The 22,543-nt window shown below is 37.1% G+C and overlaps 1 protein-coding gene across 2 annotated transcripts in view; it reads right to left on the minus strand.

The window, feature by feature from the left end:
• REEP3 (receptor accessory protein 3) overlaps positions 1-22,543 on the minus strand; it is a 97,418-nt gene that overhangs the window by 45,507 nt on the left and 29,368 nt on the right. For both annotated transcript variants that reach the window (XM_036086494.2, XM_036086493.2), the window contains exon 2: positions 5,405-5,477. In XM_036086494.2, coding sequence (XP_035942387.1) covers positions 5,405-5,477 — 73 coding nt within the window. The remainder of the gene's footprint in view (positions 1-5,404; positions 5,478-22,543) is intronic.

Raw genomic sequence — 22,543 nt, forward strand, 5'->3', positions numbered from 1 at the left:
ATTACTTCTTTCCAACTTGGCCTAAATAATGCAAATATTTAATACTGATCCAACCCAAATTACACTGTAATGACCCTGGGAGGCTATCACGGACAGGGAAATATGCATGTGTAGAGTGACACTGGGTAGCTACTATTAATCATCTTTAATAGAAAGAAGTCAACTGATAATGTCCATCTGAAAAATTAAGAAATAGCAATATAAGCCTGTTATTTAGATATGGAAATAAATACTAAAGGATTCAGATAAAAGAGCTGAAAGTAGTGGAGTCCAGAGAGAAACAGGGATGGGGAAGGTGGGGAACTGTTGTTTTTCATAATAAAAGCTTTACAAAACTGATTTTAAAATTATAAATAAGTACAGCTTTGATAAAAATAAAAACTAAATTAAAAGTAGATCAGAATGGTAAATAAACAGATAAGCATGTGGCCTGACAAAACTAATTTTCAAAAAATTCCATCTTAATCAGAGGGTTAATCTTTACACTTCCCAAATGAAAACCCTTGAATCAAATGACTATTTTTAATCCAAAATATGAAAAGATGGGGCACCTGGGTGGCCCAGTCGGTTAAGCCTCTGCCTTCAACTCAGGTCATGATCTCAGGGTCCTCCCTGCTCATCTGGGAGTCTGCTTCTCCCTCTCCCTGCTCATGCTGTCTCTCTCTCTCAAATACATAAATAAAATCTTAAACACAAAATGAAAAGATGCCTGGGGAACACTTCTTGACAATAAAAAAATGTATACTTTCTTTACTGTATTTTTTCCTCTTTTGTATCCACCCTAAAACTAGCAGACAACTTCAGATTTTACCAATTGAAAAGAACTATTAAGCTAGTATGTGGTGTATTTGTTCATTTTCAGGAAAAATTAGGTCACTTTCAAAACCAAGTCAATAGGGTTTTAGAGGGCTATTTCTAAGCCTTTAAAAGAGTAATCTCCTAGAGTTTTAACTGTTCTTTGTTCTTGCTCACAGTAAATCTCGGGACCAAATGTCTGATTTTGATTTTTTAAGTGCTGTCAGCCAATCTTTTCATTGCCACGTTCTCCAACATTCTTAGAATAAGAACACGGTTTCCTAGAAAAGCTACAGCAATTACACACGACTTGGAAGTAAACACTCTATTTTCAAGTCACGAGATGGTATAAGCCTAAAAAAATTTGCAAAACCATACTAATTCTTCAGTAAGTTTACATTTCAATTACTGCAAGGCTGAAAGACTTTAAGTAGGCCATATCAGCCACACTATACAGGAAATTATATCCTAGGAAAGCTCTGTTTTAAAAATAGGCAAAGGAAGAAAGGAAGGTTGCCAAAATACACAGCACTTTCCATTTGTTTTGATTTGAGCACAGCATCTGTTTTATCAGGTGCAATCTACTATTTGCAGGCTTAAGGGGAATGGTAGTAGTTAGGGTGGAAAGAAGTAAATTAATCTAAAATGTTTGCTTTCTGAAAACAATTTTGAAGTAGATATCAGTGGAATTTAGGTAATAACCAAATTCCACAAAGAAACTGAGCTTTGGGTAAGTCAGACTGGACTGACTACTCCTTAACCCAGCAGAATCAAAGCTGAGAAACTAGACCAATCCACTTAAGAAATGTACACTCTTCAACTCTTCTTCCTTTTCTTATTCTTTTTTTTTTTTAAGATTTTATTTATTCATTTGAGAGAAAGAGAGCACGAGGCAGAGGGAGAGGCAGACTCCCTGCTGAGCCGGAAGCCCAACACCGGGCTGGATCCCAGGACTTGGGAGATCATGATCTGAGCCAAAGGCAGACGCTCAGCCATCTGAGCCACCCAGGCGCCCCTTTCCTTATTCTGAATATTCCTTTAGTCATTCATTCAAAAAATACTGAGTACCTACTATATATACCATGTACTGTTCTAGGTAGGGGAACATAGTTAACAAAACAACAAAACTCTACGGAGCTGTTTCCGGTGGGGAGGACAAACACATACAAACAATATCAGGTAATATAAAAGGCTATTAAAAATATAACAGGGAAATCTGAAGGTTAACTTTGCTAAGAAACTACCATATGCAAAACAAAGCAAATGTGGATGGGATCACTATATATGAAAACTTGGTAACAGAGTTCTAGTAAAACTGTTATGATCAGACTTAGGTTCAGATTAAGTTTAGGCGAGACTCAGCAAGAAAATAATATTCTAACATTTTGTCAAAATTAAAGAACTGCCAACATTTTCAAAACCTTCTAACTCCATCTTTTTTTTTTTTTTTTTTAAAGATTTTATTTATTTATTTGACAAAGAGAGGCACAGCGAGAGAGGGAACACAAGCAGGGGGAGTGGGAGAGGGAGAAGCAGGCCTCCCGCCGAGCAGGGAGCCCGATGTGGGGCTCCATCCCAGGACCCTGAGATCATGACCTGAGCCGAAGGCAGATGCTTAACGACTGAGCCACCCAGGCGCCCCCTAACTTCATCTTTAATCATTTTGATCATAGTTGATTTAGATGCTTATGAGTCCTGTCCTGGTACTGACTGGTTAAGCGGCCTCAGTGCCCACCTTCTTAAAAAATATCCTTATTTTTGTGGCCCTGGAAGGTCTACTTTGGACGCACATCCACTGGCAGGTTGTGGAAACTTTCTACTTCTTTGTGAAGCTAGAATCCTCACCTACTTTTCTAAAGGTAGCATGGTAGCAGAGAAAGAATAAAACATTATAAACAAGATATCCAATCTGGTACCATTCCTGCCTTAATGATCCATGTGACCCTGGACGAGTTGATTTACTTCTCTGAGACTGTAATACTGAAATATTTTCCCTGCCTACTTTATTTATTGATTTAGAGTTGTAGTGAGGGCCAGTGAGATATTATGGTACACGGAATAATGTCTCCCTCCCCCAAAGATGTCTATGTCCTAATTCCTAAAACCTAAGAATATGTTAGGTTACATGGTAAAGGAGAAATCAGGCTGCAGATGGAATTCCGTTTGCCAACCAGGTGACCCTAAGATGGGGAGAGGATCCTGGTTTACTCAGGTGGACCCAATGTAATCACAAGCATCCTTGTAAGCAGAAGAGGGAGGCAGAAGAAAGAACCAGAGGGATGGAAACATGAGAAGTCTCAGCTCAACGTTTCTGGCTTTGAAGATGATGAATAGAACCATAAGCCAAGAATGCACGCAGCCTGTAGAAGCTAGAAAAGGTAAGGGAACAGATTTTTCCTTCGAGCCTCCAGAAAGAGTACAGCCCTTTAGATCCATGTCAGATTTCTGATCTCCAGGACTGTAAGAGAATACCTCTGGGTTGGTTTAAGCCAGTAAGTACGTGGCAATTTGTTACAGTAGCAATTAGAAACAATAATATATAAAAGTATTTTGAAATTGGTAAGAAATCATATAAATGCAAATGTTCTAATGTGCTATCTCAGCTTGGTCTCTCTAGCAGCCTTGACAGCAGATAACAAGGTCACCAGGTCTTCTGGGCTGCATCATACTTCCTTGTTAAAGGTAAATGCCCTGCCTTTTCTGTTCTAATGCCTGACCATTTCTGCTTTTAGGTTTCATTTCATTTGTGGAGAGATGATTACCATGTAACTATCAAACCAATGGCCTTTCTACCTCCCTAGTTTCTCTTCAACTACTCCTTATTCTGCTGTTCCCAAGAGGATGATAAGCGAACTTTTCAGTCACAATATTATAGCAAAATTATGGACAGATAATTCCTACTCTGTTAATGAGTTATTCGCTAAAAACTACAAGGCAATATGTGAAGTATATACCTAACTACACACATGTATGCATACATATGTATATATAGTAACATATATCAAGTTTTATAGTTTTTCCATCAGTTTCAATGTTACTGGATTCTCTTCCACAGGTTATCTTTAACTTATGAAGCAGAATTAAAATTTCAGGGTTAGACCATTCTTATTAATCCCAAACTTAGAGACAAATACAGTAATAAAAATTTGAGTATTAAGGGATTAAAACACACAAACCCATGTTTTTAAGTATCTAAAAATTAACACTAACAAAGTTAAACCGATGCACTCTAAGAAATAGATAAATACTTTAAAATGGTCAGTCCCTAAATAACACTATCTTTTTTGCTCTTTTACCATTAACTTACACATGACAGGCCTATTTCTTTCTTTTTTTCAAATTATTATACCTTCATATTTCTTACTGTTACTCCCTTTTTATTTTAGGGCATGGTATTTGTGTGCCCACTGGTAATATCTTCATATTACTACAGCTTCTCATATAAACTTCATTTTCGATTTGTACTTAATTTTTTTCCAATAAAATCACCCAGATTTAGAGGGAAGATAGGAGAATACCACAAATACATACACAAAGACACAGAGGCATACCAGTTATTGCATATCCTGGGTTTATAATGTTTTATAGGGGAAATACGTGCAAAGTTGAGAAACTTACCCTTGTATATTTCAATTGTAGTTAATTAGATTCAGAAAAAAAGATCTCCTTTAATAACAGTATGACAAATATTCCAAGTAAGAAGAAATGTTATCAGCTAGTACAGTTGACCTTGAACAACACAGGTTTGAACTGTGCAGATCCACTTATATGTAAATTCTTCTTTGATAAATATAGTACAGTCCTATAAATGTATTTTTTCTGCCCTATGATTTTTCTTAACATCTTTTCTCTAGCTTACTTTTTTTTTAAAAAAAAGAGCAGGAGAGCGAGAATCCTAAGCAGGCTCCATGACCCAGTGATCATGACCTGAGCTGAAATCAAGACTCCGATGCCAAACCGAGTCACCCAGGTGTCCCTCTCTAGCTTACTTCTAATGGAGTATTTAACATATATGTGTTAATTGACTGTTTACCTTATGGGTAAGGCTTCTGGTCAACAGTAGGCAATTAATAGCTAAGTTTTGGGAGAGTTAAAAATTATACGCAGACTTTCCACTGTGGGGGAACCCCTGTGTTATTCAAGCATCAACTGTAGAGGCTGATTTAAGAAGAAAAAAGACTGCAACTGTCAATAGTAATGAGGTATCTGTATATTTAAATCAATTAAAAAGCTATGAAAAAAGGAAAAAGGTTTGGGGTGAGAAAGAATTATGTTCTCAGTCTACCTATAAATTCACAGGCTAAAAAACAGATGCCCCCCCCAACTTCTTAAACTGGAACTTAGAGAAAATGAATAAGAGATCCAATTACCCATTTGGAAATCATACACTTACTCAAATGCCAACTGACAGTGAACTTTTTTTTTTGAAACCCTCCTTTGGAATTGTATTCAAAATTAGTTTATGAAGTTAATGAAGTTTAGTCTTTTTATTCATATAACATTTTTAACCAAAAACATTATCCCAGCTATTTCTAAAATAATGATTTTCTAGTCTTATATATCACAGATACATTAAGCTAGAATTAATCACTCATAAAACTATACTTACATATTCCTTCACGTTTTTGGTCTTCACAGCTTTGTATGAATAATATGCAGGATAAAGCATTCCAAACACCAACCTAAAAGTAAAAGTATGAGAAGACTAATCAAATACAATAATGCTTTTAACTACTTTCACCTAATACAAAAGTAGAAACTACATGGGAAACATACAATGGTGTATGTTTGTATGAATGCAAATTTGTGTGCAGACTAAATCCACTCAGAAAGCAAAGTAAAAATATTCTTTTTTTTTTTTTTTAACAAAGAGGATTTCAATATTCTAGGTACAGTATCATGGGGAAAAATTTATATTTTAAAAATCATCATTTAAAAAAACTTTCTCATTGTACACCTGAAACTAGTAACACCGTTAATTATACTTGAATTTAAAAATAAAGCCTTTGTCATCACAAAAAATGGTCTATGGTTCCTTGAATATTTGGAAAATGTAGAAAATCACCAAAAATAAAAATTGTCCCAACCCTACCAGAGAGAACTGCAGGCAACATTTTATTGTACGCAAATCCTACTTTTTGTCCACGTGTAATATTCCCAAACCTAAATATAACACGTGTGTACACACACACAACTTGTAATACAAAAGTGGTCCTTTACTCTGTTTTGAGACGTACGGGCTTCTAATGATAATAATGGTGCTGTCAATACTTGATATATTACAACATGCACTGAAACAGCTCTCTTTAAACATTTATAAAATGCCTAAATCATTAACAAGATTTAATTTAACACCATCTGTTAAGATTATTTTGCCAAATCACAGATCCAACAGATATGTACAATCACACATACCATGAAAGGACAGACCCAGAACTGGAACAACACCTAGACATGGCTTACAGTTGGCATTTTCAGGTAATACATCATGGAGTTTTTTGCCCTCAAATATTCTACAGTATGTATTCTTAATACCTTCATGACATTCCACATTGAGATTCCCTTAGTTTATTTAAATAATCCCATATAATAGGTTTTTTGTTCATTTCCAGGTTTTTTCGATTGCGCAGAACATAAAAACAGTTCTCTGCCCATTGATATTCACTTCCTCGTTAGGATGTTGCTGCTTCAAAGAGTACATACATTTTTATCTATCATCAAAATGCCCTCCAGAGAAGCAGTTCCACTTTACATTACTATACATGGCTGATCACTGGCATCATTATTTAAAAAACAAAGTTTGCCAGCTAAATAGGAGAAAAATTTTAATGTACATTCCTGAATACCAGTAAACATGATTTTCTTTTCAAGTGTTTACTGGCTTTTTGATGCATATGGTGTATGATATCCTGTTGTCTACTTTTCTGATCTATTTTAAAAAAATCTTTTGGAATAGTTTTAATTTTACAGCAACGTTGGGAATACACTATAGTTACCATAAACCCTAAATGTTTCCCCTCTTATCTACATACTGCATTAGTATGGTACATTTGTCACAATTCACAAACCAATATTGATATATTATTAACTAACGTCCATATTCTATTCAGATTGCTTTAGTTTTTACCTACCATCCTTTTTCTGACCCAAGATCCCATCCAGGATAGCACATTGTATTTACCTATCCTGTCTCCTTAGGTCCTCCTGGTTTAAAAAAAAAAAAAAATTCTCAGACTTTCCTTGGGAAATGACTTTGACAAGTTTTGAGTATTGGTGAATATCGGAGGAGATCCCTTTACTGGAATTTGTCTGATGTTTTTCTCATGATTAAACTGAGGTATGAATTTTTGGGAGGAGGACCACAAGAGGTGAAGTACCATTTCATCCTATTATATCAAGGACACACTATTGGGGCGCCTGGGTGGCTCAGTTGGTTAAGCAACTGCCTTCGGCTCAGGTCATGATCCTGGAGTCCCGGGATCGAGTCCCGCATCGGGCTCCCTGCTCGGCAGGGAGTCTGCTTCTCCCTCTGACCCTCCTCCCTCTCATGCTCTCTGTCTCTCATTCTCTCTCTCTCAAATAAATAAATAAAATCTTTAAAAAAAAAGGACACACTATCAACGTGATTTATCACTGTTGATGTTAACCTTGACCAGCAGGCTGAGGTAGTGTTTGTCAGACTTCACTGTGAGGTGACTTCTTACCCCAGCCCTGTCCACACTGTATTCTTGGGAAGGAAGCTGCTATGCACAGGCCATACTTGAACCAGGGAATTATGTTCCACCTTCTTGAGTGGAGTATCAATGCAAATTATCTGAAATTTTTCTGCACGGGAGATTTATCTATTCTCCATTTATTTATTCAATGATTTATTTATATCAATATGGACTCCTATGTTTATTTTACACTTTGGGTTTTAATACAGTAGTACTTCATTTTGCTGCTCAAGGCTTTGAACACTGAGATCTTTCAGTTCGCTCCTGTGTCCCTCTGACAGACCTATAATGGTGAGTTTTTTTTTTTTTTTTAACAATGTATTACTTTCTGGCACTATATAATGCTCCAGACTCATCCAATGTATATCCTGCATCGTTCCTAGAATCAGTCATTTCTCCAAGGGGTCTTGGTTCCTTTCACTGGAGGGTGGTATTTAAGACCAAGTTCTGGGTGCTATACATGCTGGTACTGGAGTGTTGTAGATTCTAGGTGCTTCTTTATTTTGCATATTAAGCAATTTTTGTCTAGGTTCTTGTTATCTTTTGATATTGTTTATAAGTTGTTTTGATATTGTTGTTTGATACTGTTTTGGTATTATTTACATATTGCTAAAAATACATGTTGAACTATGTTTGCTGGGCTGTCATTAAATAAATACCACAGAGGGGTGGCTGGGTGGCCACGGTCCTGTGATCGAGCCTCACATCAGGCTCCCTGCTCAGTGGAGAGCCTGCTTCTCCTTCTCTCCCTCTGCTTCCCCTGCTTGTGCATTCTCTCTCTGTCAAGTAAATAAATAAAATATTTTTTAAAGTTTTTTTTTAAAGATTTTATTTATTTACTTGACAGAGAGAGAGAGTACAAGCAGGGGGAACGGCAGGGAGAGGGAGAAGCAGGCTCCTGCTGAGCAGAGAGCCCAACGTGGGGCTTGATCCCAGAACCCTGGGATCATGACCTGAGGGAAGGCAGATGCTTAACCGACTGAGCCACCCAGGGGCCCCTATAAATAAAACCTGAAAAAAAAACAAAAAACCACAGACTGGATGGCTTAAGCAGTAGATATTTATTTTCTCATAGTTCTGGAAGCTAGAAGGCCAAGAGCAAGGTGTTGGCGGTTTGGTTTCTTTTGAGGCCTTTCTCCTTGGACTGCAATGGTCACCTTCTCACTGTGTCCTCACATGGTCATCCCTTGGTCTGTGTAACCTCCTCTTATAAGAACACCAGTCACATTGGATTAAGACACCTCAAAGACCTCATTTTAACTTAATCGCTTTCTTTAATCTTTTATCTCCAAATACAGTTACATTCTGAGGGACTGGGGGTTAGGACTTCATATGAATTTGGGGGACACAATTCAGCCCATAATACCTATATTTATGAAGTTTTATATTAAATAGGTGTTTGTATTTAATATTAAATAAGCTTTTTCTTACACTGAGAATGAATATCTATATTTCTATATTCTTTGTTCATTTATAGTTTATTTTTTGGTGGGGGAGGGATAGTAAATACCTGTTGACTTTGTTATTCCTCACAAAAACGAACCCTGAGTTTGGGGCTGTTGTCACCAGCTCAAAGGAATACCAAGTCTTCTGCTGGGGATTTATCTTCACCACTGGAAGCCACATTATTAACAATCTCTGCCTTACCTAACAACACTACCCTGTGAAGGCTACTTTAGCAGAAGCCAATCCACAGACTCTGGATACAGGATTTTTAGCCTAGCCACAGAACCCAGGGCTTTACGATTTAACACATGGCAACCCCTAAAAGGCACAGGGGTCATCCAGCCTAGTGAGTTCTGAGAAAGCAATAACCAAAACACAATTTCCAGGTCTGCTGTGTTCATCCCCACTGCTGACACAAGGTACAAATCCCACAGTTAGCCGTCATAGTTCTAGTTTACATATTCGAGTTAATTTCAGTCCACTTAGTATTTCCCTTTAGAATTTGGATACAATCGATTATCTTCTATAGTCCCATGTCCTCTTGTACCACTGGATTTAAATTCAACATGACACTCTTCATTTCTGTCACTATATGATCTTTTGACTCCTCCTTCCTCTGCTATACTTATCTATCCAATCTCTAACCCAGTCCTGTTGGTTTTTCCTTGGTGAGAGTCCAAGAATCTATCTTCCTATTTTATTTTCAAACCCATGGCCAGTGATACATTTAGGCTCATGCCATCTCCTCTGACTTAACTGTATAATTTCCTAACACAAGCCTCTGGCTCCAATGTCCAATCAATCTTCCTAATATACCTGCTGCACTGCCTTGCTTAAAGACTTCAATAGCTGGCCTCCTTACCGCCTTGTTGACCAGCCCCTGTGGCGGCCCATCAGAACATAATTTGAAAACCTCTTCCTTATATAAGCCATCTGTTCCAACATGGTTTCCTCAATTTGCCTTTTTTTTTTTCTTGCTCCATTAATGCCTTTTTTCCTTCAAGATCTACCACTTCTCCATAGACTTCTAATTGTTTTGAATTTTAGAATTTGTCAGGATTAATCATTTTGCCTTTAATATATTCTAGATTATATTTTTTTAATGTAACTGACTTCCAAAACATAATTTTCTCACATATAGTAAGGATTTGGTACTAGTTGATACTATGCTTATAGGTGCGGTGCTTTGCTTTATTTTTTAACCTCTGTATTGAATAGAATCAGTCAAATGAATAAACACAATATCCCTTAACACCTAACTCTTGTAAGAGTAGAAAACAATAATGCATTTCATTTGGAACATGGGAAAGATTAAATGTCTTAATAAACAGTAGGACAATTTTTAAGGACCACCACGATTATAATTTATTACTGCTCTAATGTGAATATTACGGAGTAATTTATTACTAACATCTGTAATCTTTTCTAGGTGTTTTTTTTTTCTGGTTTATTTTCTTTAATATTGAGTCTTACTCTGGATGTTTGCAACCTGGGAGGTCGGGCATAAAGCCAAAGCATGAGCACAGTGTATAAAATCAAGTAGTTTATTTTAAAAGGCCACCTACAAGATAAACTCATGGTTTGTAAAGAAAGTGTTTGCTACAAATAAAATTCACCTATAAATTTGAATACTGTTTCAGTTATAGAGGCAGGAAGAAATAGATACTCATTTCCTCTTAATCTTTTTTCTGCCTAAAGAGTGAAAACTTTGCCAAAATACTCATAATACCTTTCCCTCCCACTAAGGTAAAGTTTTCCATATGTACACTGGCTATACTGAAAAATTTATACTACTTTAAAAAGAAATTTTATGCAAATGTATAGTAGAGATGGCCCTTGTATCATATTTTATATATGAGAAATACTTGAAATGGCTATTTTCTGGACAGATGTTCAGACATAAATCTATCCTTCACCAAAATTGTCTTAGAGAAGAACAGTATTGTTCAAAGATGAGTCTCAGAAGCAACGAGTAAGAGTGCTTTTAGTACTAGAAGTAATAAAGTTCTTAATGCATAAAAGTTATCAGTATTTCATTAAAAACTGATTAAAGCTTTTCCTAATTAAGATTCTAAACACAGCTTACTCTAGAATTTTTAGAAGATGTAAAAGAGTAAAGAAAAGAATGACAAAATCAGTAGTAATTCCATTACTGAATGAACCATCTTTTTTGTTAAATGCTATTCCATACATTTACATATATTACAATTTTTATCAAATGTTCTCAAGTCTGACCTGCCATTCTCTTAACTGCTTTAAAAACCTTAAAGTACCAATAAAAGTTTAATAACAAAACTGACCAAGGGTTAATCTACATCTAAACAAGTTACAAAACACTAATTCTAAGGATTTAAACTTTTATTATTGCCTTTCTTTTAAAAAATGATTATGAAATATTAGTCTACGGTATAGAAACAGAAGCGTATTAATATAATCCCCCTATACCTATCACCCAGTTTTAAGAATTACTAACATTGATCCTTAACATTTTGGCATTATCTTTTCCAGTTTTTTCTACAATATCTTTAAAAAAGCACTATTTTAAAACATAATTAACATATTTAAAGACAATATTTTAGGAACAATATTTTATAACAGAATTAAAATATAATTAAAACATAATTAACTGACATCTTAGAGCATATAGATTTTCCTGCCCTTTCACTAAATGGGATATTATGAGCATTTTCTTACATCTTTACAAATCCTTAAAGAATGTCATTTAAAAACTGCAGGGTAGGGGCGCCTGGGTGGCTCAGTCGTTAAGCGTCTGCCTTCGGCTCAGGTCATGATTCCAGGTCCTGGGATCGAGCCCCACATCAGGCTCCCTGCTCAGCGGGAAGCCTGCTTCTCCCTCTCCCACTCCCCCTGCTTGTATTCCCTCTCTCGCTGTGTCTCTCTCCGTCAAATAAATAAATAAAATCTTTAAAAAAAAAAAACAAAAAACAAAAAAAAAACTGCAGGGTATAATATTCCCTCATATGGATGAAAATCATTCAAATCCTTTCCTGTGTTTACTATTTTAATGAATGCTATGATGAACAATCTTTCTATGATTACTTATAAGAGCAATTTTTGACATTTATACGAGGCAGGATATTAAGCACTTTTCATATATTGCTGTAATTCTCATAGTGATACCCAGAGATAGGTACTATTTTCATACCTATTTTACAGATGTGAAGACTGAGGCTGACAGAAGTTAAACTAATGTCATACACCTTGTAAGTTTATTGTCTGGATTCAAAGCATGCACTCTCATTCCAAAATCCATATTTAAAAATCAGTGTTTGTTTTCTAATGACATCCTACAAATGGAATTAACTAGGTCAAAGGGTTTAAAATTTCAAGGGTTTTGTTAACATTACCAAATGTTCTTTAGAAGAGTGGCATCAATTTATATTCTTACAGGGAAATACTCATTTAAGGACTACTTTTAATAGGATTAGAAAAATCAAACAGATAGTAGGCATGACTACACAGATGAACTGTGTTTCTAAGATATGGCTTAGAACAATCATGCAGTGTATCATTACTAAAAAAAAAAAAATCCCAAAACATTATAGCTAATGATATTAACATTTCTGAACTATTTTAATTTCCCTTAAGACTGTCTTTAGATAATAAATTCCCTCTTTAATAATATAAGAGAATTTAAATCGTAGTTTGTTAAAAGTAAATGCAACAAATAGCTGATTGCCGATAATCTAAACTATATAATACTAATGGGTAAGACAATGCTCCTATAGGAATTACTTGGCAAATTCTTCTTATTCCACTGCTTTTAGAATCATACTCCCAAACAAACAAATAAAAAATAGTAATGATAGTGTTCTATTAGACTAAAGAACTAAAAACAACTCAATGAGACTAGAGATAAACTAAAATGGGATACCAAATATTAAGATAACAAAATATAGAATCAAAAATCAGAATGATGAAAGACAAATGGATGAAGCTGTTAGGATGAGTCAGTGACAGTTAACATAGATACTGTATACACTCTCAAAGAGCAATACAAAATACAACACTCCAGGCCCTTATCAAAGACTATGGGGGTGAATGGCTGGCTTAGTCAGTACAGTGTGGCACTCTTGATCTCAGGGTTCAAGCTCCACGTTGGATGTAGAGATTACTTAAAAACACAATCTTAAAAAAAAAAAAAAAAAACTATAAACCCCATTTGTCTGTAATCCACTTTACATTAGAAACTGACTGAGACCAGTGAAATTTACATAAGATAGCCTGATCTAAGGATGGCAAAAATGCAGAAGTTTCTCTGCTGTTCTTCATTCCTGTGACCCAGACAGATAGCCAGTCATTCCCTATACTCCCCTCTGCTGACACTGGCCTCAGAATCCTCTTCAACACAGCACCATAAACTCACTCACACCAACAAAGGACAGGAGCTGAGTAGGCTTATTTGCCATGGTTTGTCATCCTTGTTCTAAATCTTTATTCCTTTAGGTGGTGTCATTCCAAATTTGAATCAAGCTTGATCACCTGTTTATATTTTATGAAAAATAGGAGGATAACAGTTTAGACTGTTATACCTATCTCCTTCAGGAGAAAAGTCATTTCAACTGAGATGCTTTTTAATATCACATTCTTTTTTTTTTTTTTTTTAAAGATTTTATTTATTTATTTGAGAGAGAGAATGAGATAGAGAGAGCATGAGAGGGTGGAGGGTCAGAGGGAGAAGCAGACTCCCCGCTGAGCAGGGAGCCCGATGTGGGACTCGATCCCGGGACTCCAGGATCATGACCTGAGCCGAAGGCAGTCGCTTAACCAACTGAGCCACCCAGGCGCCCCAATATCACATTCTTATTTTTTCTTGAAGTACAGGAACCAGCCATATGAACCCCATGGCTATAAATAGTAGAGGAACAGTGTTCAGGGCATTGTCTATTAGTATCCCTATATATGAATTTTCACGTATGAGATTTACTTTGGAACTCAGTACAATGCAATGTTTAGCATTCTTTGAGAAAATGATGACCTTCCTTCCCTCTAATAAAAATATTATTCCCTCTCTCTCCCCACCCCCCACTGATTGCCAGGAAGCTCAGAAGCAAAATCTGTTCTTCAACTTTATCGATTATGGTGAACTTTAAGACTGGCATATTTGTATTTACAAATTATGACTTTCTACTTTGCAATTTTCTTTCTAGCAGTAACTCTTATTTTTCTTTACATTTTCACATATATATTTGGCAAAAGATTTCTCAAATCATTTCAAAGAATGGAACAGCATATAAATTAATAGTTAGAATATAGTAATCACTGCTCTTTTGCACAAAAGCAGCTTGAAGGTGCCAGAGAACCAAGAAAAACATTTTTACTTTAGGTAGCTAGTAGCTAACAACCACTGGTGATTCCTCAACTTAGACACACATCAAAATCACCTGGAGAGCTGCTGCTTTAACACTGTTTTTTTGTTGTTGCTCATAAATTTAACATAGGTAACTAATTGAAAGAACATAAGAATGCAAATGCAAAGTAAAAGTCTTCCTCAATTTTGAAACACTCTAGTTCCCCAAAGATAAGCACGGAAATAGTTTCTTGGGTATTCTATGGTAAAATAATTTGAATATATAAAACATTAAAAGCCAACAGTAAATACTCAAACTCCTCATTTTCTAGTTATCTTACTACATTTTATATGGTCTTGGAAGTTATTTGCATCTATTGTGTGTATATGGTGGAAATGCTCTTTGTGGCGGGTCTCTCTTCCCAGCTCCACATTCAGTGACCTCACATTGGTAGCTTGAAATAGGCCATTACTGTGGGGAGAATTTACATCAGGGAAATTAGCAAATGATAGGAATCAGTCCTCTTTCCCCCAGTAGTTAAGCATTAGCAGCACACCAGCGCTTATGTGTTTCAGTCAAGGGAAACTAGAGTATCAGAAAAACCATGAAACACCGTATGTACAGGGAATTCACAGAATTTGCTGGAACAAAAAAAGGCAGGTTATTATGGCAACCAAGTTTATAAAGGGCTCCATGCGAGATAGAGAAAAAGGGCAAACGTTTTCTGCCCTTTATCACAATTCACTTTAATTCTGTTTGAATATTAGGTCTCTAATCTTAAAGACTCTCGTGAATTTTCAAAATAGGATCAGAATCTTAAAGGATAAGGTATCCTAGAAACCATGTATCCTACAACAATGCCTTCTTAGGAACTTCAAATAAAACAGATGTGAATAAAAGGCAAATATAATCAAGCTGTCCTTAGAGAACTTAATTTCATTGATTGTGGAATCCTCTGAGGAATCCTCAAGCCCTTCTGAACTATTTTTTTTTTTTTTTCCGAGGGAGAAAGAGATGGAGAGAGCATGTGCATGGAGGGGGGCAGGTGTGCAGTGGGAGAGGGAGGGAGAGAATCTTAAGCAGGCTCTACATTCAGCCCGGAGCCCCATGCGGGGCTCGATCCCAGGACCCCAAGATCATGACCTGAGCCAAAAACCAAGAGTTGGACTCTTAACTGATTGAGCCACCCAGGCACCCCTCCTTCCGAACTATTTGAAAAGCATCCTCTACAAATGGTTTAGCTCCCAAATGTGTCTATGTATAAGAACCAATTGGGAATGAGAATCTTTGGAAGTGGGGGTCCAAGAATTTGAATTTCTGAGTTCTGCATCTTCAGCAAACCTAAAGTGTGACAATATTCTTAGTTTGGTTTTGGATTAAAACTGGTTATGATTAAGCAATGTGCTGTCAGTATCGTATGCTGGTTTTGGTCTAACTGAATATTTTAAAGAAATGTGAAAATAACAATAGGTTATCTTGACTTTTACCAAAAATCTATCCTTGCTCAGACACTAAAATATAAGAGATTGTAAGGGAAAAGAGAGTTATAATACACTAAAATTTAATATCTAATAAATATTAAAATATTTAAGTTTAATCTTTGAAAATAATGAATTTATGCCTGTTTAAGGCCAAATGATTGCAACTAGTGCAAGGGCCAATAATAACACACTGTACCTGTGTATATTCTTCCTACTTGAGTCATTATGCCGCTGATTAAGCTGCCATTGTGGAGCTGAATTTTGCACATGATCACTGCCAAAATAAATACATAACTTCCGTCCTCCACAAATTTTGAGAAAGATCTGTTGCTAAGAATTTCTGCTAGTAGAGAATTCCCATTCCGTAAAACAACAGTGAAGTGGCCATCAGGTAACGACAGTCTTGAAGAAAATTATGAAAATTACATACAGAAACAAAAAAATCAAACCCATGAGAAAACCCGAAATCCTGAATTCTGTAACCAATGACACAAGTTTAAAACTGCCAAGGAGAGCTAAAGACAGTAAAAATTCCTTTGAAAGACCTTATGCATGTTTTAATTATAGTCATCAAGCACTAGGAAGCTTGGAATTTTCATGTTGTCAGAGCCGAACTTCTAATTTTACTGCAGAGCTTCTCATTTCTACTCTAAAAGGAGAGCTAAAGATAACAGTGGGGAAAGAAATTGGTCCACAGCAGATCAGACTTGTACTTCATCCTCTCACTCTCTCCCCTAGCCACCCCCATCCCCCACCACTAGGGCCTACTACGTGCTAGACCCAAAGGAAAGAAAAATGTTGAAAAACTATGCTGAACTCAACAGAGTACATTACAGAACCAGGGGCTGGAAACCCTTGCAGCCCTCAAGTAACCTTGCATCCTGTGGGCAGAGTTCCACAGAATGTGGGGACCATCATCTGTTAGTTATGTGAACCAATCTCCAGCATTCTCCAGTTTACCTGGTGTCACTACAAATCAACTCCTAGATGATAAACAGAAGGCTCAGAGACATTAAGGAACTTCTGAATTAAGCATCCAGCAAGCATCAAAGCCAAAACATAATAAGCACAAAACTTCTGAATTGCTTGCAATGGGTTATACATTATATGAAGTACAAAGTGTTGTTTGCTCTAAAGGGAAGAGCACAACTCTTAAAATTAGAAGTTACCTAAGTAATTGGGACCTGCCAATACACTACTGTCATGTGTAAAAAGATGTCTGAGACCCATTTTTTGATTGTGCACAAAGTCTACATGGAGGAATACCACCATCTTTAGTCAACATTTACATGCTCTCCAATTCCTATGAAACTGGTTAGGTGCCTATACTAAATGGGGTTAAGAATTACTCTCGACCATCTGACCAACCCCAGACTCCTGAGTTAACTCTGAACTCAGAGGAATTGCTTTCTTCATTTAGCCTCTTCAGCATAGGGTATGTTGAAACCCAAACGTAGCATTAACTCTGTGGACATTAAAGATAATAAGAGTTCAGTTGCAATCTAAGGTTTAAAAAAAGCTTCTGGGGAAGAAAAAATAACACACAAACCACTTTTGAAAATGCTGGGAAATTTTTCTCTTTTAAAATACATGCCCCTCACAAATAAATGAGTAAAGAAAGCCATAAATCTGGACTCTGTCTTGGTCTGTGCAGTTCATTGGGTACCACATGACTATGAAGTGAACTTCCCTGAACTGAACGCAGATCTAAAAGTGCTGCCAAGTCCTCCCATCGGACGCTTCCGTGTGGCTTGGGTTGCATGGCAGTCAACTCCACTCACCTCACAGATGAACGTGTCAACTCTTCCAGGCCCCACCCACCCTAATGGGAATTTAATATTCTCCTTTAAAATCATCTTAATTCCTCTCCAGTGCACAAGACCAGGTATCACTGATGACATACTATGCGCTAGGCACTGCATCTTCTAGCACTAAGGATACATCTGTCAACTCTCCATTGCTTTTTTTCTTTTTTTGTAAAGATTTTATTTATTTATTTGATAGAGAGAGACACAGCGAGAGAGGGAACACAAGCAGGGGGAGTGGGAGAGGGAGAAGCAGGCTTCCTGCAGAGCAGGGAGCCCAATGTGGGGCTCGATCCCAGGACCCTGGGACCATGACCTGAGCCGAAGGCAGACGCTTAACGACTGAGCCACCCAGGCGCCCCTCTCCATTGCTTTTTAATTAAAACTAAATTTGCAATGATTTGGAAATCAAAACATTCCACTTTCATATTTCTTAAACCACTTCATTTCATTTGTTCAAATCTTTCTAGTACCTACAGTATCTCCAACTTAGTGATTTTTTTCCCCCCTCATGCCTTACCCTAGAGCTAGAAGTCTCCCTCTTTTTAGGGGCACCCTACATGGTATGACCGCTCATTAATGAGGTTGAAAGGTTTGGTCTCCTTATTTTTTATAGCAAACAATTAATAGAAATTTTAATGTTCCGGTTATTTTTGTAATTTAAACGTAAAAGAATTAAAAACGATTTTTTTATGTTCTCCTCTCTTGGGTGGTCAACTGATTAGAGAATGTCTAAGCCCTTTTTTTGTATAGGAATATTAGAGGGGGAACTTTATACTATCTTGGGCAACTCACCAACAGAAAAGGAAAGCAAACATGTGCCACAAGAACTACACCACCACCTAATTTAATCCTGACATCAGTAATTACAGCACAAAACCAGCATGCTGGCTGGTTGGTACTACCAAGCCCTCGGCCTCTTTTGAAACATCAGACGTTGTTTCACGAAAAGCAGTTTTGGATGACCCTACTGCCATTTTTGAGAAATGTTATAGTCTCCACCAACTGACTTTGCTGATTTCCCTCCTTAAAAAAAACATACCGAAGTGATTAAACAAAGGGCAGTTGATCTAGCCATTGTAAAGAAAGGGGCGTTACAATTCCTCCTCAAGGGAATGTTGTATGCTAAGGAGACTGAAGAGAAATGACGAATGCAATGTGTCATCTTTGATTGGCCTTCTGCATTAAGAACAACAGGGCAGCTACAGGAGGAATCATTAGGGCAACTTGAACAATCTGAATATGAACTGTACTTTAGGTGTTAATATCTCATCAATGTTATATTTTTTAGGTGATATTAGTCCTGTGGCTATATAAAAGAATGCCCTTGTTTAGGAGACTTAATAATTAGGACTGAGTGTCACAATGTCTTCAACTTTCTAAAAAAAATTTTTTTAAAAAAGATTTATTTATTTATTTATTTGACAGAGAGAGAGACACAACGAGAGAGGGAACACAAGCAGGGGGAGCGGGAGAGGGAGAAGCAGGCTTCCCATGGAGCAGGGAGCCCGATGCGGGGCTCGATCCCAGGACCCCGGGATCATGACCTGAGCCGAAGGCAGATGCTTAACGACTGAGCCACTAAGGCACCCTAAAAATTTTTAATATAGATTTAGATTTACAGAAAAATTGTGACGATAGTATAGATAATTCCCATCTATCACACACGCAGTTTCCCCTATTAGAATCTTATATTAGAATGGAACATTTGCACAATTGATGAACCATTAATAATACACTAGTATTAATTAAAGTCCATACTTCATTCAGATTTGCTTAGTTTCTACATCTGTCTAGTCTAGGATACCATCTGGGATCCCACCCCATTTACCACATTACATTTAATCATCATGTCTCCCTAGCTCCTCAGAAAGTTTCTCAAGCCTTTCTTATTTTTGATGACTTGATAGTTAGGAGTGCTGGTCAAGTATTTTTTAGAATGACTGTCAGTTGGGATTTTTCCTTTGTTTTTGTCAGAATTTGATTGGGGATAAGGGTTTTTGGTGGGTTTATCACAAACATGGTATGACATCTTCATCACATATCAAGAATATGTTCAATTAGGGGCGCCTGGGTGGCTCAGTCGTTAAGCGTCTGCCTTCGGCTCAGGTCATGATCCCAGGGTCCTGGGATCGAGCCCCGCATTGGGCTCTCTGTTCAGCGGGGAGCCTGCTTCTCCCTCTCCCACTCTGCCTGCTTGTGTTCCCTCTCTCACTGTCTCTCTCTGTCAAATAAATAAATAAAATCTTTAAAAAAAAAAAAGAATATGTTCAATTAGCATGACTTCATCACTTATGACGTTAACCTTGATCACTTGATTGCAGCAGTGTTTGTCAGGAAAGTTACTAAACACCCCCCTGAAACCCTGCCCCACTTCCAATACCATATTTTTTGGAAGAAAATCACTATATATAACCTGCTTATGGAGTGGCAAGTTATGTTCTACCACCTTGAGGGCAGAGTATCTACATACATTATTGAGAATTCTCCTGCATGGGAGATTTTCTATTTCCCCCATTCATTTATTCAATCATTATTTATATCAGTATGAACTCATGGGTATTTATTGTACACTTTGGGTTCTATTACAATAGTGTTTTATTTTGTTGCTCAAATTGTTCGAGATTTGGTCATTGGGATCTCTTTCAGTTGGCTCCTATGTCCCTTTGACATACACCACCATTGTTCTTATTTTTATCTTTTTTGAGCACTTCGTTACTTTCTGGCACTACAAGATGGTCCAGGCTCATCCTGTATACTTTTTGTCCCATTCCTAAAATCAGCAGTTTTGCCAAGGAGCCCTGGTTCCTTTTATTGGAAATGTTTGTGAAACTAAGATCTGGGTGGTGGGCATGCTACTACTAGAGTATTATTATTATTATTATTTTTTAAGATTTTATTTATTTGAGAGAGAGAGAGAGTGCGAGCACACAAGTGGGAGGAGGGGCAGAGGGAGAGGGAGAAGCAGACTCCTCGCTGAGCAGGGAGCCCACAGCAGAGCTCAATCCCAGGACCCTGAGATCAGGATCTGAGCCAAAAGCAGACACTTACCTGAGCCACCCAGGCGCCCCCTTACTAGAGTATTATTGATTCTAGGCCCTCGTTGTCTATTTTATATCTTAACCAATATTTTTCTAGTATATTATCTTTTGATTTTGTTTATGAATTTTGTTAATATGAACATGTTTATTTGTGAACCTTTATATTAAATAAATATGCACTTGTATTTTTGTATTTTTTTTTTACCTTTTCTTATAGCGAGAGCAAGTAAACAGCTCTTTTTAGTTCATTTACAGTTTATTTAATTTCTCGTGGTGGGGGAATGGGCAATAAATCCCTGGTGACTTTGTTATCACTCACAAAGATGAACCCTGGGTTTGAGGCTGATGTCACCAGCTCAAAGGAATACCAAGTCTTCTGCTGGGGATTTCTCTTCACCACTGGAAGCCACATTATTAACAATCTCTGCCTTACCTAACAACACTACCCTGTGAAGGCTATTTTAGCAGAAGCCAATCCACAGACTCTGGATATAGGATTTTTAGCCTAGCCACAGAACCCAGGGCTTTATGATTTAACACATGGCAACCCCTAAAAGGCAGAGGGGTCATCCAGCCTAGTGAGTTCTGAGAAAGCAACAAACCTTAAGAACTGAGGTGTCAACCAAAACAGTTTCCAGGTCTGCTGTGTTCATCCTCACTGCTGACACAAGGTACAAATCCCGCAGTTAGTCGTCATAGTGCTAGTTTATATATTCGAGTTAATTTCAGTCCACTTTGTATTTCCCTTTAGAATTTGGATATAATCAATGTATTATCTTCCATATGCCTTACAACCCAGTACCACTGCATTTAAATTCAACACAAAGTTCTGGGCACCTGGGTGGCTCAGTTGGTTGGGCGACTGCCTTCGGCTCAGGTCATGATCCTGGAGTCCCGGGATCGAGTCCCACATCGGGCTCCCTGCTCAGCAGGGAGTCTGCTTCTCCCTCTGACCCTCCTCCCTCTCATGCTCTCTGTCTCTCATTCTCTCTCTCGCAAATAAATAAAAAAAAAAAAAAAAAAAATTTAAATTCAACACAAAGTTCTTAAAAAAAAAAAAACAAACTTTTAAAATCCTTATTTTATTCCATAAATTATAATTATGATGATGATGTTCTTTTGTAAAGCTGAAGACCTTAAAAGACATTTTGTATTAAGTTGCCATGAAAAAGTCTCTTTATATTGTTAGTCTGGAGTGGTTCAGCTCACTTGGTCTGTCCAGATTTGGTAGCAAGATAGTATTTTTCTTTTTTTTAAATGCTTCTTTCCTTTTTTTAAAAAAAACTGAGGTGTAATTTATCTAAAACATAATAGTTTCAGATATACAACATAACAGTTTGATACTTGCATATATTGCAAAATGATCACAGGAAGTCTAATTAACACAATACATAGTTACAAATTTTTTTTCATGTGATGGGAACTTTTTAGATCTACACTTAACAACTTTCAAATATGCAATACAGTATTATTAACTATAGTCAGCATGCTGTACATTTATATCCTCATGACTATTTTAGAACTGGACAATTGTACCTTTTGACCCCTTTTACCCATTTTTCTTTTTTTTTTTTTTAAGATTTATTTATTTGAGAGAGAGAGAGAGAGAGAGAGAGCATGCACAAGAGCCCAAGCAGGAAGGACAGAGGAAGAAGGAGAGAGAATCTCAAGTGACTGTGCTTAGCACAGAGCCCAACATGGGGCTTGATCTGACGATTGTGAGATCATGCCTGAGCTGAAACCAAGAGTTGGATGCTTAACCAACTGAGCCACCCAGGCGCTCCCCCTTCCCCACCTTTACCCATTTCTATCATGGATCTTTGACTCCTCCTTCCTTTCCATCCAATCTGTAACCCAGTCCTGTTGGTTTTTCCTTGGTGAGAGTCCAAGCATCCATCTTCATCACCTATTTTCAAACCAGTAGTGGTCAGTGATACCTTTAGGCTC

Source organism: Halichoerus grypus, chromosome 7 (genome assembly GCF_964656455.1).
Source record: "Halichoerus grypus chromosome 7, mHalGry1.hap1.1, whole genome shotgun sequence".
Classification (NCBI taxonomy): domain Eukaryota; kingdom Metazoa; phylum Chordata; class Mammalia; order Carnivora; family Phocidae; genus Halichoerus; species Halichoerus grypus.